Source organism: Coregonus clupeaformis, chromosome 9 (assembly GCF_020615455.1).
Source record: "Coregonus clupeaformis isolate EN_2021a chromosome 9, ASM2061545v1, whole genome shotgun sequence".
Lineage (NCBI taxonomy): Eukaryota > Metazoa > Chordata > Actinopteri > Salmoniformes > Salmonidae > Coregonus > Coregonus clupeaformis.
In genome coordinates, this window is record NC_059200.1 from 53,178,509 (window position 1) to 53,195,934 (window position 17,426).

At 46.2% G+C, this 17,426-nt stretch overlaps 1 protein-coding gene across 3 annotated transcripts in view; it reads left to right on the forward strand.

Annotated features, from left to right (window-relative positions):
* The window catches only part of LOC121574087 (calcium/calmodulin-dependent protein kinase kinase 1-like), a 124,067-nt gene that overhangs the window by 100,619 nt on the left and 6,022 nt on the right, over nt 1–17,426 (forward strand). For 2 of the 3 annotated variants that reach the window (XM_041886679.2, XM_041886680.2), the window contains exons 10-15: nt 584–783; nt 2,455–2,508; nt 2,924–2,997; nt 4,244–4,331; nt 5,700–5,828; nt 6,038–6,141. In XM_041886679.2, the coding sequence (XP_041742613.1) occupies nt 584–783; nt 2,455–2,508; nt 2,924–2,997; nt 4,244–4,331; nt 5,700–5,828; nt 6,038–6,141 (649 nt within the window). Of the gene's footprint in view, nt 1–583; nt 784–2,454; nt 2,509–2,923; nt 2,998–4,243; nt 4,332–5,699; nt 5,829–6,037; nt 6,146–17,426 lie in introns of those variants that run through there. The other variant, XM_045222675.1, reaches the window with a different exon arrangement.

Below are 17,426 nucleotides of genomic sequence, written 5' to 3' on the forward strand. Positions count from 1 at the left end.
CAAACTCCTGCAACTTATCCAGAACGCTGCAGCCCACCTGGTGGTCAACCTTCCCAAGTTCTCCCATGTCACCCCGCTTCCCTGCACACTCCACTGGCTTCCAGTCGAAGCTCGCATCCACTACAAGACCATGGTATTTGCCTACGGAGCAGCAAGAGGAACTGCCACTCCCTACCTTCAGGCTATGCTCAAACCCTACACCTCAACCCGAGTACTCTGTTCTGCCACCTCTGGTCTCTTGGCCCTCCCACCCCTATGGGAGGGCAGCTCCCGCTCAGCCCAGTCAAAGCTCTTCTCTGTCCTGGCACCCCAATGATGGAACCAGCTTCACCCTGAAGCTAGGACAGCAGAGTCCCTGTCCATCTTCCGAAAACATCTGAAACCCTACCTCTTCAAAGAGTATTTTAAATAATCCCAGCAGAATAACTCGAGCCCTGCATTTTTTTCTGACCACGGAAAATGCTGGATCTTTGTCAAATCATAATGGTCAGGTGCAGGTCCATTTGAAGTTCTACAAGGTGCTATTTTGCTGGAATACCCTGTAAAATGCCAATTTCTCGTTCTCTCTCTCCGTTCTCCTCAGTGCACTACCAGAAGATAGTCCACCGGGACATCAAGCCTGCTAACGTGCTGCTGGGGGACGACGGCCATGTGAAGATTGCTGACTTTGGGGTCAGTAACCAGTTTGAGGGCAACGATGCCCTGCTCTCCTCTACGGCTGGGACTCCTGCCTTCATGGCCCCAGAGACCCTGTCAGACATCCACCAGAGCTTCAGTGGCAAGGTAGGGTCAAAGAGTGTGTGTGTGTGTGGGAGATGGGCGGGGGGTGGGTCAGTGTTCGTGTGTGGTAGGGTGTGTGTGTGTGTGTGCTTTCTCGTTGCAGTACAATATTTTTTCTAACATGGGAAATGTATATTTCCCAGGCTGTTTATATAGAGCTGTGGATGTTCAAGGGTTGGCAGCATCGGTTGCTGTAGATGTTAGCCTGTAGCCAGCCGAGCCGTGGAACAAGCGGAGGAACAGGAGGCAGAACGGGAGGAAGACTAATAAAAATCATGAAATTAAAATGAGCCGCCCGCCAGTCAAAGCAGAGCAGAGAGGAGAGGGGTGGGTGAGGGGAGGGGTGGGTGAGGGGAGGGGAGGAGAGGAGAGGGGAGGGGAGGAGAGGAGAGGGGAGGAGAGTGTTTGTGGGGCCACCCATGCCAGGAGGAAACCTACCTCTCCCTCCTTCACTCTCTCTCTATCTCTCTCTTTCCATGTCCCTCCCTGCATGCTTTAGCAACAAGCATCAGGCAGCGAGATGAGAGGAGAGGAAAGGAGGAGAGGAGAGAAAAGGAGGGGAGGGGAGCAGAGGAGAGTCCACTACTAGGCAGCACAACACACATCAGCATATTTGTGCTGCTCTGACTGACTGCTCATCTCTGTGTGCTTCTATTTAATCAGCCCACCCGCTTTTTAAGAGAACTCATTCATTGTCAGGCCTTTTTTCTGGGTAATCCCCAAATGGCAGTTTGATTTGATGGGATTGGTCACGGATGGGAAGGCCCTGCCTTTGAACAGAGAATTGCACGACAGGCAAAACTGTCAGCAGAGTATGAATTGAGTAGGAGACAAGTGCTCAAGGCCGCTAGCCTTCCTTCTGTCTGTCTTCAAGGAACATGTGCTGTACAAGTGGCACTCCTGTTCTGATTTGTCTAGCAGTCCCCGAGCCTCGTTCCAGAGCAAACACTGTATTATTGACGTCTGCTAATTCTATACACAGCCGCAAAACACAATCAAAATTATTTGATTTCAATGGAAGATGTTTAAAAGCACACAAAACAAAAGCCACTCTCTCAGTCGCTCTGAAATTGTAGTAGCCTGTCTGTATCTGCATAGAAGAGATTGGCAGTGCAGTGCAGTGCTATAGTGGTCCATCTGTGGCTGTGTGATAGAGTGGCTGGGGTCGGAGGGCTGGGTTTATCAATCATAGTGCCAGCCGGCCAGCCAGTAAGCAAGCCAGGCAGGCAGAGAGAGAGTGTCCTGGTCAGTCAGTGTGCTGCACATTGGGACCAAGCTGTTAGATCGAGGACAGAGAGAGGGGGAGAGGGAGAGGGAGAGGGAGGGAGAGAGAGAACAGGGCAGGAATGAGACTGATGGATGGCTGCAGGCTGAGGCTCGATTGGCTCTCTGCTTCTGCTTCCTATTTGATTGCCCTGCAAAGGTCCCTAGAGATACACTTTGCAGGTTGGGTTGATAATGGACTTGGAAAATGGTATGAGCGGTCTGTGTGGGTGTGTGCGTTCGTGTGTGCTTGTCTATCTGTCTGTATCTACCTGTCTGTGTCTTTTTGTGTCTGTCTGTCAGTCAGTCAGTCTGTATGTCTGTCTGTGTAATCTTATTCTGAGTCTGTGTTTCTCTATATGTGTTCACTGGTACAGCTCCTCTTACCGTTTGACTGCTATTGTTTTTCAGGCATTGGATGTATGGGCCATGGGGGTGACTCTCTACTGCTTTGTGTTTGGGAAGGTAAGCCAGCCAGCTCATTTCTGTGACCATTTTCTCTTCTTATCACTACTTCTCAGCCTGCCAACAACTTGTTTGTTCAGTGACGTTCTACGGGAGAAGAAGTGGAAGAGGGGTTTCTCCTATGTATAGATAGACATGACTGCTAGCACAGCTGGCCCCTCTCTATAGCTTCTCACAGACGTCTAATGGAACAGTGGAACATTTAGCATTTTAATGATCACTGTGTGCAGTCTGGTGCACATCATATTTATGCTCTTACCTAAGCAGCCGTCACTAGGGATACAGACTTGTTTTGCCCCAAGATGTTCTTAAAATTGTAATTATAACTCAAATTTATAACGCTCACTTTTTTACCTCTCTTCTCCTCTTTACTCGTCTGTCCTCTCCTCTCCTCTTTTCGCTTCTCTACTTGCAGTGTCCGTTCATCGATGAATACATCCTGGTTCTACACAATAAGATCAGGACTAAATGTGTGGAGTTCCCAGAGTCGTAAGTCTCTCTCTCTTTTTCTCCATCGCCCCTTCCTCCTCTTTATTAAATGAGACAGACTTGATGTTCCAGCCACCGTGACACCCCAGAGTTGAAACCGATGCTGCCAACTTAGCTGTTGCTCAGAGGCAAAGCCCATGCCTAGGAGTCACTCTCACACACGCACACACACCCTTCAAAAGTATGGGGATGTTCCTAGTGATTGTCAACTGAATGTCATGAAAAACAGCCCCTCTGAAGCCAAACCGGAGTGTCAGTAGTGGTTGCCTTCAGACACTCACTCCCAGTCTCCTCTCTCCTCTTCTCTCCTTCTCTCTCGTTCACTCTATCCTCTTATCTCCTTCACTCTCTGAAAAAACACCCAATGCCAGACAAAAAGTAGCCTGGAGGCAATTCTAATTCTCTGTGTCTGGTATAGGAGAGAAAGAAAGAAGGAGAGTGAGAGAAAAACATAGAGACGGGAGAGGGAGACAGAGAGAGAAACACAGCGAAACAGAGAAAGTGTCAGCTGAAGTATGTGTGGGAAGACATGTAATCTTGTCATCCCCAGCCTAATGAAATAGTATCCCTGTCTGTGTAGGACATGTAATCTTGTCATCCCCAGCCTAATGAAATAGTCTGTGTGTGTGTGTGTGTGTGTGTGTGTGTGTGTGTGTGTGTGTGTGTGTGTGTGTGTGTGTGTGTGTGTGTGTGTGTGTGTGTGTGTGTGTGTTTGTGTGTGTGTTTGTGTGTGTGTGCGTGTGTGTGCATGTGTCTGTGTCTGGTGTGGACTCTTAGCCGTTCTGTGTGGGAAGATAGCATGCTGCTCCACAGTCCTCCTAACACAACAACATCACAATACATAACGGGCTCATCTCAATGCAAACACCTTATAACAACACTGCCTGGGTTAGCTTAGCTACCACCACTGTTATTATTTAAGACGGATACTGTTGGAGGATTGCTACCTCTGTTCATTGTCTTATATCTCAGATGTTCTGTCTCTCTTGTGACTATTACTGTGATCAATAACTGCTGTTAACAGAACTATGTCTAAACACACCCCCTCAACCCCCCCCCACCCCCCATCCACCCCACCCCACCATCCCAAAGTTAAGATGATTAATCAATCTGGTGGCATGTGAAAGGAATTGGATAGCTCTGTTGGCTGTTATGTTATACCTGGCATGTTATACCCATGCTATACCAGCCCTGACCTCTGATCTCTGTGTATTTGACCTCTGTGTCTGTGTGTGTGTTCCTGTAGGCCAGAGATCACTGAGGAGTTGAAGACTCTGATCCTGAGAATGTTGGACAAGAACCCTGACACCAGGATCACCATACCTGAGATCAAGGTGAGGGGAGGAGAAACCAGTCAAGTGCTCCACCATCATCCCCCTGAGTTAGACCAATGGTACTGTAGGAGGTTACCTGCGTAAGGTAGTTTCAAAATTAACAGGCAATGCTGAATGTGTCATGAGCATGATTGAACGTGTTCTCCAAGTAGATTGCCAGATCAACAGATCAACAGCTGACACACACACACAAAACGTTCAAGGAAGGGAAGTCCCAAAACTAACGGTGAAGGCTGAATCCTCTCTCCCTGCCAGTCTCTCTGACGGAGAGGGAGTTCTAATTTATAATCTGATCTGTAGTCAGCGGATCAGGGGCTGTGTGGGGGTGTGGGTATGGCCTCCAGTTTCTCCATCTCCTCATCAGAAAAGTGCCACTGCTCGTCAGAGTTCCCATGTTGCCTCTTCTGTGGAGGCGCCACTACCTCTTCCTCTTCTTCTTCAGTGTCCTCCGAGTCAGACCAGGCCTTTATTTTCAGTTCCACTGGGTGCATGCGGGCCTCTCTCTCAAAGTCAGCCCTCTGCATCAGCTCCCTGTATTAGAAGGCTTGAACTCATAAAAGGACTGGATGTTGTACTGGAGCATAGACATGAATGTGGACATTCATGTGTACCAGAAGTCCTGGTACTGCTTCATGCACAACTCTGGGAGACTGGGGGGTGGCCGCCTGCACTGGAACAGAATAGGGCAAGGGAAGGAAAGGAAGGAAGAAAGAAAAAGAAAGCCATGGAATGTTTTAAATTCAAAATAGAATGGCTTAGCTGCTATCTTTGATTAGCTTTCCATGAAATGCTTTCAATTTACTCAAAGCCCCTGACACACACAGAGGAAGCCCGAACTATCCAGAACTGACCTCCTGGTGTCATCCCCTGACACAGTGACACACTGTGTGCTTACCTCCATCTCCCCTCGCTCTCTCTCTCTCTGTCTGTTTGTGTGTGTGTCTCTGTCTTGTCTGTTTCTCACTCTCTCTCTCTCTCTGTCTCTCTAACTATCTCTATCTCTCTGTCTCTCCTGACGTCAGTCCTGACGATAGACAGCCGTAGCCTTTAGAAGACTGTTTACAGCATCAGGCATTTCTAGAGTCGGCCCAATAGATTATGTCGATAATTATTCCCCCTCTCTCGCTCAGCTAGGCCTTGTGAGTGCTGTGTCTTTTTGCTTTTCTCTATGTGTTTTTGTCCTGTTCAATCATTTCAGCAAGCCTCAGGTTGCCTTATCGTCCGCCTCTCCAGTAATGATTTGACAAGGATCTTACAGTAACTTTAGATTCTTCTGCATGGGCATATCTCTCATGGTAGGATTTGTCCAGGATTGCCCAAGCACATACCATAGCATTGTGACATTCTGGTTGTGTGTGTCTCTCTCAGTTGGACCCGTGGGTCACCCAGGATGGTTGTGACCCTCTGCCTCTAGAGGAGGACCACTGCAGCGTGGTGGAGGTCACTGAAGAGGAGGTGCAGAACTCTGTCAAGTTTGTCCCCAGCCTGTCCACTGTGGTAAGGAGTCTGAAGTGTGTTTATGTGTGTGTGTTTTTTTATTGTGTGGGTGTGTGTGCCTGTGTGTGTGTGTGTGTGTGTACGCATGCTTTTGTGTCTGCCTGCCTTCATGGATGTAGAAACATGTGTTTGTGTGGTCATGGGTCTGTGTGTGGCGTGTGCATGTCTGTGTGTGAAGCATTTGATTCTAAGACCTGTGTGTGTTTCAGATCCTGGTGAAGGCCATGCTGCGGAAGAGATCCTTCAGTAACCCCTATGAGTGTCCCAGGAGTAGAGCGGAGAGGTCCATGTCTGCACCTAGCAACCTGCTCATGTGAGTAGTACAGCTCCCAAACTGCCAAGTTATCAGTCACCCACCAATAATATCTCTTCTGTGAGATACACAATAATAACACAATACACAATTCTGTGACACACCCTATAACATCTTACATGGAGCCGATATTGGCCGATGTTGTCAGCTGATATTAGCCTTTTACGGATGTACTGTAGTTGTATCTGTGTTTAATCCATCGTAAAGAATCGATCAAAGATGCGGAGAAAATGCTCGGAAAAAAGAATGTGACTTTTTTTTGCATTTCATTATTTGTCCTGGAGTGGGCGCTCTTTACATGGCTATAAGCTTATCTTGCCTTGGCGCGCTACAGCAAGACTGGACACTATCACCCAATGCAACTACACCAGTCGGAGATGAGAGTGAACTAGCTGTTACTGCTTCTATGGGGAGTGCCGTGGTATATTGGCCATATACCACAAACCCCTGAGATGCCTTATTGCTGTTATAAACTGGTTACCAACTTAATTAGAACAGTAAAAATACATGTTTTATCATACCCATGGTTTACGGTCTGGTATACCACGGCTGTCAGCCAATCAGCATTCAGGACTCGAACCACCCAGTTTATAATGTTACTTGAATTGTCATGGTAGGGTGTTGGGTGTCGTGAAAAACAATGGATGCTATGCCCAAATGTAAAGCAAGTGCCGTGCTAATAACGTTCAACTTTATTGAAGCCCTTTATTGAAGCCCTCGAAATCTGGTGTGTTATATTTACTCTTTGTGAAGGGTATTCCCCAAGCTCTGTCATTAAAATGTTTTCAGAGACACAAAAAAGAACGTAGCAGGTTACAAAGTAGCTCTTCGTAGCTACGTTTTGATGTATGGGTTGTCACTTGTCAGGGACTTGTCCATATTCCCATTTTGCCACCCCCATCTAGCCCGCTAACTAGGGTTAGTACTATCTGGAATACTTGGGACATCCCTACGCTAAACCCTAACCTTAACCCTAACCAGAAATCGGTCAGATTTTTTTGTTTTATCTAACAGCACATGTTTGACACACCAGTGGTGGAAAAAGTGTCCAATTATCATACTTGAGTAAAAGTAAAGGTACCTTAATAGAAAATGACTAAAGTGAAAGTGAAAGTCACCCAGTAAAATACTACTTGAGTAAAAGTCTAAAAGTATTTGGTTTTCAATATATTTAAGTAAATGTAATTGCTAAAATATACTTAAGTATCAAAAGTATAAGTATAAATCATTTCACATTCCTTATATTAAGCAAAGCAGACGGCCAAATGTTCTAGTTTTTTGTAATTTACAGTTAGCCAGGGCCAACACTCAGACATAATTTACAAACAAAGCATGTGTTTAGTGAGTCCGCAAGATCAGAGGCAGTAGGGATGACTAGGGATGTTCTCTTGATAAGGAAGGTATAGAAGCGAGAGTGAAGAGGCGACTCCGGGATGCTGACCTTCTAGGCAGAGTTGCAAAGAAAAAGCCATATCTCAGACTGCCCATCTTAATCTTTTATTTTTATTGGCCAGTCTGATATACTGCTTTTTCTTTGCAACTTTACCTAGAAGGTCAGCATCCCGGAGTCGCCTCTTCACTGTTGACGTTGAGACTGGTGTTTTGCGGGTACTATTTAATGAAGCTGCCAGTTGAGGACCTGTGAGGCACCTGTTTCTCGAACTAGACACTCTAATGTATTTGTCCTCTTGCTCAGTTGTGCACCGGGGCCTCCCACTCCTCTTTCTATTCTGGTTAGAGCCCGTTTGCACTGTTCTGTGAAGGGAGTAGTACACAGTGTTGTACGAGATCTTCAGTTTCTTGGCAATTTCTCGCATGGAATAGCCTTCATTTCTCAGAACAAGAATAGACTGATGAGTTTCAGAAGAAAGTTATTTGTTTCTGACCATTTTTAGCCTGTAATCGAATCCACAATTGCTGATGCTCCAGATACTCAACTAGTCTCAAGAGGGCCAGTTTTATTGCTTCTTTAATCAGCACAACACTTTTCAGCTGTGCTAACATAATTGCAAAAAGGTTTTCTAATGATCAATTAGCCTTTTAAAATGATAAACTTGGATTAGCAAACACAACGTGCCATTGGAACACAGGACTGATGGTTGCTGATAATGGGCCTCTGTACGCCTATGTAGATATTACATTAAAAAATCAGCCGTTTCCAGCTACAATAGACATTTACAACATTAGCAATGTCTACACTGTATTTCTGATCAATTTGATGTTATTTTATTGGACAAAAAAATTGCTTTTCTTTCGAAAACAAGGACATGTCTAAGTTTTATAAAGCCAGGCACCTTTAACAGTTAGGCTATTGATTATAGACCTAATTAAGTTGGGGTTTCCTCTCTACTCAGTTTTCTTAGACAGTTAAGGCAAGGGCTGTTTCCTCGTCTCCTCACTCCACTGCTACCTCCGCCGCATTGTTCTCAACACCAAAATGCTGGTTAACTTCGCTATTATTCACATAGCAACATATAGGGAAAGCTGCCAATTCTATGCCGCACTGAAGATTATGTTTCAGAACCGCAGACAGCTATATTTTTCAGGATAGGGCTGAGTGACTCACTCATTCGTGGCTTTCGTTCAAAATAAGTTATACTATAAAACAGGGTTAAAGACACATACTTTCAGATCGTCTTTAGCATACGCAGTCTCTCTCTCGCACACAGCTAATTTCATTTGAATTATTATGTGGATTATAATAAATTGACATATTTGTAGGGGTTGATGCATTTTCCATTAGGACAAATCAGGTCTGTGTTATTGAGTTAGAAATGTAAAACATTAGAGGACTTAACATTTTTACATTTTAGTCATTTAGCAGACGCTCTTATCCAGAGCGATTTACAGTATGAGTGCATACATTTCCATATTGGTCCCCCGTGGCTGAGCTTCTTAGAGTAAAAAGCACAGGGACAGAGTTTAGGAGGCGTGCCCGAGCGTTGAGACAGTACAGCACCAATCCCCACCTCTGACGCGTCCACCTCCACTTGGAACGCCAAAGAGGGGTCCGGATGTGCCAGCACCGGAGCCGAGGTGAACAGGTCCTTCAGTTGTCTAAACGCCCTGTCCGCCTCAGCCGACCACTGCAAACGCACCGGGCCCCCCTTTAGCAGGGAGGTGATGGGAGCTGCTACCTGTCCAAAACCCCGGATAAACCTCCGGTAGTAATTGGCAACACCCAAAAACCGCTGCACCTCCTTAACCGTGGTTGGAGTCTGCCAATTACGCACGGCTGAAACGCGGTCAATCTCCATCTCCACCCCTGACGCGGACAACCGATGGCCCAGGAAGGAGATGGACTCCTGGAAAAACAGGCATTTCTCCGCCTTCACATACAAGTCATGCTCCAACAGCCTACCCAACACTCGACGCACCAGGGCCACATGCTCGGCTCGTGTAGCAGAGTATACTAGAATGTCGTCAATATACACCACTACACCCTGCCCATGCAAATCCCGGAAAATCTCGTCCACAAATGATTGGAAGACTGAAGGAGCATTCATTAACCCGTATGGCATGACGAGATACTCATAGTGACCCGAGGTGGTACTAAATGCTGTTTTCCATTCATCTCCCTCCCTAATGCCCACCAGGTTGTAGGCGCTCCTGAGATCCAATTTTGTGAAGAAGCGCGCTCCGTGTAATGACTCCGTCATACTCGCAATCAGAGGGAGAGGATAACTGTATTTAACAGTGATCTGATTGAGACTACGGTAATCAATACACGGGCGCAAACCTCCATCCTTCTTCTTCACAAAAAAGAAACTCGAGGACGCAGGAGAAGTGGAGGGCCGTATGTATCCCTGTCCCAGAGACTCGGCGATGTATGTCTCCATAGCCGCCGTCTCCTCTTGAGACGGAGGATACACATGACTACGCGGAAGTGCAGCACCTGCCTGGAGGTCTATCGCACAATCCCCCTGTCTATGAGGTGGTAATTGTGTCGCCCTCTTCTTACTGAACACGAGTGCCAAATCATCATACTCAGGAGGAATATGCAGTGCGGGCATTTGGTTCGAACTTTCCACCGTGGTCGCCCCTACACACTGATCAGACCACTCCCTGAGAGCCCTCTGTTGCCACGAAATGGTGGGGTCATGAGAGATTAACCAAGGAAGCCCGAGCACCACGGGAAACGCAGGAGAGTCGATCAGATACAACTATGATTTCCTCATGACCCCCCTGCGTCTTCATCTTTAGTGGCGCCGTGACCTCACTAATTAAACCTGACCCCAAAGGACGGCTGTCTAGGGCATGGATAGGGAAAGGCACATCTACTGGTAGGAGGGGAATCCCTAACTTAACACAGAAATTACGATCAATAAAATTCCCAGCTGCGCCTGAATCGACTAGCGCCTTATGCTGGGAATGAGATGAAACCTGGGGAAATTCAACTTGAATACACAAGTGGACAACAGAGAGCTCTGGGTGAGTTGGGCGCCTACTCACCTGAAATGACTCATCAGTGCGTGACCTGTTGCCTCGATCCCCAGGAGACCCTCCCCAGCACCGAGCCGCAGTGTGTCCTCTACGGCCACAGTTGGTGCAGGGGACGGCCTCTCTCCGGGTCTCTCTCCTCCTCTCTCTAGCACCAGCACCCCCGAGCTCCATAGGGCTCGGCTCGGAGGTGCTGGGGGATGGAATGGACGGCCCCAACTCCGGACGTCCGCGGGTAGCCAGCAGGGTATCCAGACGGATCGACATGTCCACCAACTGATCGAAGCTTAGGTTGGTGTCCCTGCAGGCCAACTCTCGGTGAACGTCCTCTCGTAGGCTGCACCGATAGTGGTCGATGAGGGCCCTCTCATTCCACCCCGCATCCGCCGCCAGAGTCCGGAAGTCCAGGGCGAACTCTTGCGCGCTCCTCTTCCCCTGTCGGAGGTGGAACAGACGCTCCCCCGCCGCTTTCCCCTCTGGGGGATGATCGAAAACCGCCCTGAAGCGGCGGGAGAACTCCGCATAGCTGATGGTAGCGGCGTCTATTCCCCTCCATTCGGCATTAGCCCACTCCAATGCCTTGCCGGATAGACAGGAGATGAGGGCGGAAACGCTCTCGTATCCCGAGTGCGCCGGGTGAATGGTTTCCAGGTAGAGTTCTACTTGAAGTAGGAAACCCTGACACCCGGCTGCGGTGCCATCATATGCCCTCGGGAGCGAGAGCCGAATCCCACTGGACTCCGGAGATGGAACGATGGGTCTGGCCGATGGTGGTGGTATTGTAGGAGGAGGTGTGGGCAAGCCTCCTCTTTCCCATCGGCTCAGCGTGTCCATCACATCCTGCATGGCGGTGCCAAGTCTACGGATCATGGTGTCCTGGCTGCTGACACGATCCTCCAGAGACTCCGTTACCCCCGCTGGTCCTGCTGACTCCATGGTGGTGTGTTATTCTGTCAAAGGGGTGATGTGTACGCGGCAGTGAAGTCAGGCGCAGGACACAGAGAATCAGGATGACTACTTTACTTAATGCAAAACGCACAAACAAAAGTCTCCACAACACTGGAGGAGAAACACACTCTGTGCGTAAAAAGGCGAAATAGATATGTCGAACATCAACGAGACAAAATGACAATAACACACAAAGGCCAAACGTAAAACAAGGAACTTATATGTTACACAATCAACACAAAATAAGCAACAGGTGTATAAACTAGACAACACAAGACAAACACCGAAAACATCGATCGGCAGTAGCTAGTTCTCCGGGGACGACGAACGCCGAAGCCTGCCCGAGCAAGGAGGAGGAGCAGCCTCGGCAGAATCCGTGACACATTGGGTAAAAAAATCAGCTGGAGGGTGGTCCCGGAGTTGAGAGAGAACTTGGGTAAATAAAATGGCGCAATTACACTTGACATGTGGACTGACGATTTTCGAAAAATAGGATACTTGTGCCTTACAGCCCATTTCATAAACAAAGAGTGGGTGCTCGTGGAGAGGGTGCTATTCACCATGGAGATGGACAGTTCCCAGCTCAAAACCGCAGATAACATAAGGCCAGCTTTTGTGAAAGAATACTTGTGGATCTTGTTGATTTCCTCTATCGCTTCAGAGGCCACACTCGACTCGAGCCTACTCTTCACCTGGTAGTTGAGTGGTTCCAAAGGAAAAAGTGTCACCTACAGATGGATTTGTGGTGTCAGAGAGAAGATAGCTGCGAGCATGCGACCAGGCACGGTGGATGATATCCTTTTCCTGAACAGCAATTTGAAGAAATCCGAGTGATGAATGGACTGTTTTTTAAGTTATTGTTTTAATAGCTTTATTTGTTGCCTAATATTAGAAGGGTCTTTCAAAGCGATTTGAGTTGTCAATGTGCTGCATTGCAATGTGAAAATAAAAATATATTGTTCTTTATTCATGGCATTGTTTCTTTTTAGCCAAATGTTGAATAGACATGCAGACAAATTAATTAATGCAGGAAAATAGGAATAATAGCCTACTATTAGGCTAAATAAATTGATGTTATTTTGTTGGGTAACGGATCGGCTCTCAGAACTCATAAGAGGCTAGGTCTTAGGCCCGCAATAAATGAAATTAGATTACCAGGTTCATTTTTCATTAGGTTTTAATAATCCATGCCTTCTGGGAATGTTATAAAGTCCAAAAGTTATGGGCAGAGTTAGAAAGTTGGCTGTATTTACTTTTAATCCATCTGTCTGCATATTTCAAGACATAGCATTTGAGGGTGCAGTGAGATACCCAATAGGTTGGATGATACTTTTCTCGTCAATCATCTTGAAAAAACGTACAAAATCAAACAATCCTCCGTCGTTAACACAATGGAAAGATGAAATGGTTTATCTATATGTTGAAAATGTGTGGGCGACAAAGAGAAACAAAATGGTGTAGTTTGAGGCCATGTGGTGGAGAGTGATGCTGGAGATGGGCGGTGTGAGCATGTGGGACTGAGCAGGTGTGATGTAGTTGATGTTTGTGTGATGTTGTCATTTGTATGTGTATGTTTTGTATTGTAAAAATATATATCTTACAAAAAAATAAGGGAAAATGACAGCTAGCAACACTTATCTGCTTATTCATTATGAATAGTCCCGTGTAGCTCAGTTGGTAGAGCATGGCGTTTGCAACGCCAGGGTTGTGGGTTCGATTCCCACGGGGGGCCAGTATGAAAATGTATGCACTCACTAACTGTAAGTTGCTCTGGATAAGAGCGTCTGCTAAATGACTTAAATGAATAGGATTTATTTTATTTATTTCCTTTACATTCTTCATTGTAACCACAATGTCACAAAAAATTTGAAAACACACACACACAACATGAGCAGATTAACATAGTCAAATCATTTCTTTATTAAAGACAATCAGAAAGAACGTTGGTACTTACTTATTTTGATCCAAAGCCACAAATGAGTGAGTCACTCAGCTTTATGCTGACATCTAGGCTTGAGCAGAGACATCATGGGCAGTTCCAGGCATCAGCGACATAAGCGGTCCGACCCATTTTCAGATAGTATTCACACCCCTTGACTTATTCCACGTTTTGTTGTGTTACAGACTGAATTTAAAATGGATTAAATGTATACTTTTTTGTCACTGGCCTACACACAATACCTCAATGTCAAAGTGGAATTAAGTTTTGAATTTATTTTAACCTCATCTCTGTACCCCACACATACAATTATCTGTAAGGTCCCTCAGTCGAGCAGTGAATTTCAAACACAGATTCAACCACAAAGACCAGGGAGGTTTTCAAGTGCCTCGCAAAAAAGGGCACCTATTGGTAGACAGGTAAAAAATTACAAAAGCAGACATTAAATATCCCTTTGAGCAATGTTCCCGTTAAGCTGCGCGCAGTAGCCTCCTGCAAAATAAATACTGTATCAGCCCTGTAAGGGTTGGTGTGAGGTGTGACCCAGGTGCAGCGCAGGATAGACAGTAGGCAGAGATGGTGAAACAAGGATCTTTACTGGTGGTCCCGAAGCCAGGAGACAAAACAACGGACTTAACACGATAACAGAAAGGTGGAGGCTGACAGCCAAAACTACAACTGAAATAATAAAGAAACAGGGAGAACACTTCTCGAGTACCTGTACATACTTCTCCGATCAGACACTGATTAGTACTGCTGAGCATAGAGAAACTAGCAGAGATAACTGAGCAAGGGAACACAGGGAAGTGAGGGCATAAACATATAGGTGAACAGGTAGACACAGGTGACACCAAAAGGATCATGATTAGTCCAGACTGTGAGTGTGAAGGTGCCTAAGGTTTTCCATCTTACAAAAGGAGGAGGACACCTAGTGGATCGTGCCGGAACTGCGACCCCCTCCTTATTCAGCCCATGGAGATTTTATGTCTTAAAGGGGCAGTGTTGTATTTTGAGACATGCTTGAATAAGCTAAGTAGCCAATAGGCAGAGGGTAGCATAATTTAATTGTCTGAAATAATGGTATGGGAATAATAATACATTTAATTTTGTAAAGTGGTTTCTTGCATCAAACAGCACAACACCATTTTCAGTCTCCTCCTTGTCTGAAGGACAAGTGGATAAACAGGTTAATATCAAGCCCTGCATGTTTTTTTCAAAAGTCATGGAATGTAGGCCTATATTGAACACCACACATTGGCTGCTACTGTAGGCTGAATGACAGAATAGCTATTTCCATGTTAAAATGTTATGGGATGCATTTTCTCCACTTTTTTTGATGGTAGGACACTCTGATAGGCCTACATTATGATCAAATAGCCACAGTAGCCTACTTAGCCATTGTTAAAACTGTAACTTAAAGTGTTCACAGTAAACGCGCTCGCTGGAAGTTGTACAGAATTTTCACAAAGTTCAAGTTTGCGCTCAGCAGACCTGAAATTTGCTCAATGCCGAGAAAAATTAGAGGGAACATTGCCTTTGAGCATGGTGAAGTTACACTTTGGATGGTGTATCAATATACACAGTCACCATAAAGATACAGGTTTCCTTCCTAACTCAGTTGCAGGAGAGTAAGGAAACCGCTCAGGGATTTCACCATGAGGCCAATGGTGACTTTAAAACAGTTGCAGAGTTGAATGGCTGTGATAGGACAAAACTGAGGATGGATCAACAGCATTGTAGTTACTCCACAATACTAACATAATTGACAGAGTGAAAAGAAGGAAGCCTGTACAGAATAAAAATATTCCAAAACATGCATCCTGTTTGCAACAAGGCACTAAAGTAATACTGTAAATATGTGGCAAAGCAATTCACTTTGGATTTATTGTGATGGTGTAGGCTACATTAAATTAATTTATTATACTTTTTTAAATGTAGATGTTCCAAAGGTCTGCATCAGTGGCTTGTAGGCTATGCGTGGAAGCCAGGAGATGCTAAACGTGTTTATGTTAATTAATGGTCAATTACTGTGAGACCGGCAGTGATTTGCTTGACAATCACCGGCTAACAAAAGTTAATGACCGTCACAGCCCTACTCAAGATATGCGGTTTCCAGTTTGCACAAAGTGCAGTGTAGTTCCTTGAGAGCCATCGTGGTATCGGCTTGAGGAGGAATATACACATTATTTATTTTAGACAGGTCTAAAGAAACATGATATGAAGAAAATGTAGTCTATTTCAGAAGAACAGAATAGCATACTCTGAGTTGTCCTTATGTTAGGCCCTGATCTGGCAATGCCATATGGCTGTGGGCTACACTAGTTCATTTAGCAGACAGGGTTTGCTTAGAATTCCATGGCATTATTTTATTTTATTTTATAGTATGAAGAATAAAATGTAACATAGCTTAATACAAAAGGGATGGCTACAAGGTCCTCCCCAGCCCTCCCTTCGGCAAATCAGATCACGACTCCATTCTGCTCTTCCCTTCCTATAGGCAGACATTTTAACAGGAAGTACCCGTGCTAAGGTCTATTCAACAATTTAATAATAAACCACAGCAATGCCAGCTAGATTTGAGGGTCACATGTAACGTTATGAGCCTTAAAGTCAAAAGGAGGCTCGCGCCCAGAGACATACTCACATAGAGTAGCACCAAGCTGAAGCTGTATTCAGGCCAGTTGATGACCTCTTTAGGTCTGTTTGTGACAGTATGTTGTGCGTGGCCAGAAACACATCCTTAAGTTTAAATAGTTGAGGCTAGTCAACAGCCATTACTGTCAGGGTCCACATGCGAGGGTCTCAGGCTTATTATCTTCACCATCCCAGCAGACCTTAACTCAGGCTGGGCCCCTGAGCAAAGAGACACTCCTAAGCAAATACCATGGTGTCTTCAACTCACCGGTCGAGTCAGTTCCCGGCGAAGTCCACTTTGAGTTGGACGCAGCAATCCAGCCTGTCCAGTGTGCACCCAGCAATGTACCAGTGACTATGAAAGCAGCTGCGATGGCTCAGCTTGACAAATACACAGAAGATGGCCACATCACATCCGTCACCGAGCCTACAGACTAGGTAAGTAATATGGCTATCGTCAATAAACCAGACAAGCTACGGATATGCATTGATCCTAAACACCTCAACCAGGCACTGCGATGCCTTCCTGCAGTGCAAGCTTGACGAGCCCAGCAGCTACCTGACCACCTTTTAGACAACCTGGGGCAGAAAGAGGTAGTTGAAGCTCCCATATGGGGTCTCTCCGTGGTTCCAGAGGTGTATCAGCGGAAACAGCACGAGCTGCTGGTGGGACTCAGTGGCGTGGAACCCATAGCACATGACATCCTCGTAGTGGGCTGTGGGGACAGTGATGAGGAGGACAGATGCAGACAGGTCAAGCTAAGGCTAAGCATAAAAAAGGTTCAGTTCAAAGTCCCAGAGGTCCGCTTTCTCGGGCACATATTGTCCTCCACCAGATTGAAGGCGGATCCTGAGAAAGTGAAGGCTGTCTTGGACATGCCCCCTTCATCTGACGTGAAGGCACTGCAGCGCTTCGTCGGATTCGTCACCTACCTCTCCTGAAGGCCCCGAAACACCTGCAGAGCATGCTACTGGCTCTACAAAGCTACAACCTCAAGGTGGTGTATAAACCAGGGTTGGAGATGTATGTGAGTGACACACTCAGCAGGGCTACTACATCAGGCACACACACTCCATACATGAACAACACGCAGTGTGCAGCTTACAAACAGAGCAAGTGGATGTTGAACACATCAACCAGGCTGACTACCTCCAATGTTACTGACCAGAGCCTTGTACAAATCAGACAGCACACAGACAGGGATGAGCACCTCCAGGCATTGAGGTCTGTGATTCTGATGGGCTGGCCCAACTGCAAGGAAGAACCTGTTCTAGCCATCAGAGAATATTGGCCAGTCAAAGAGGAGCTCACTGTTCAAAATGG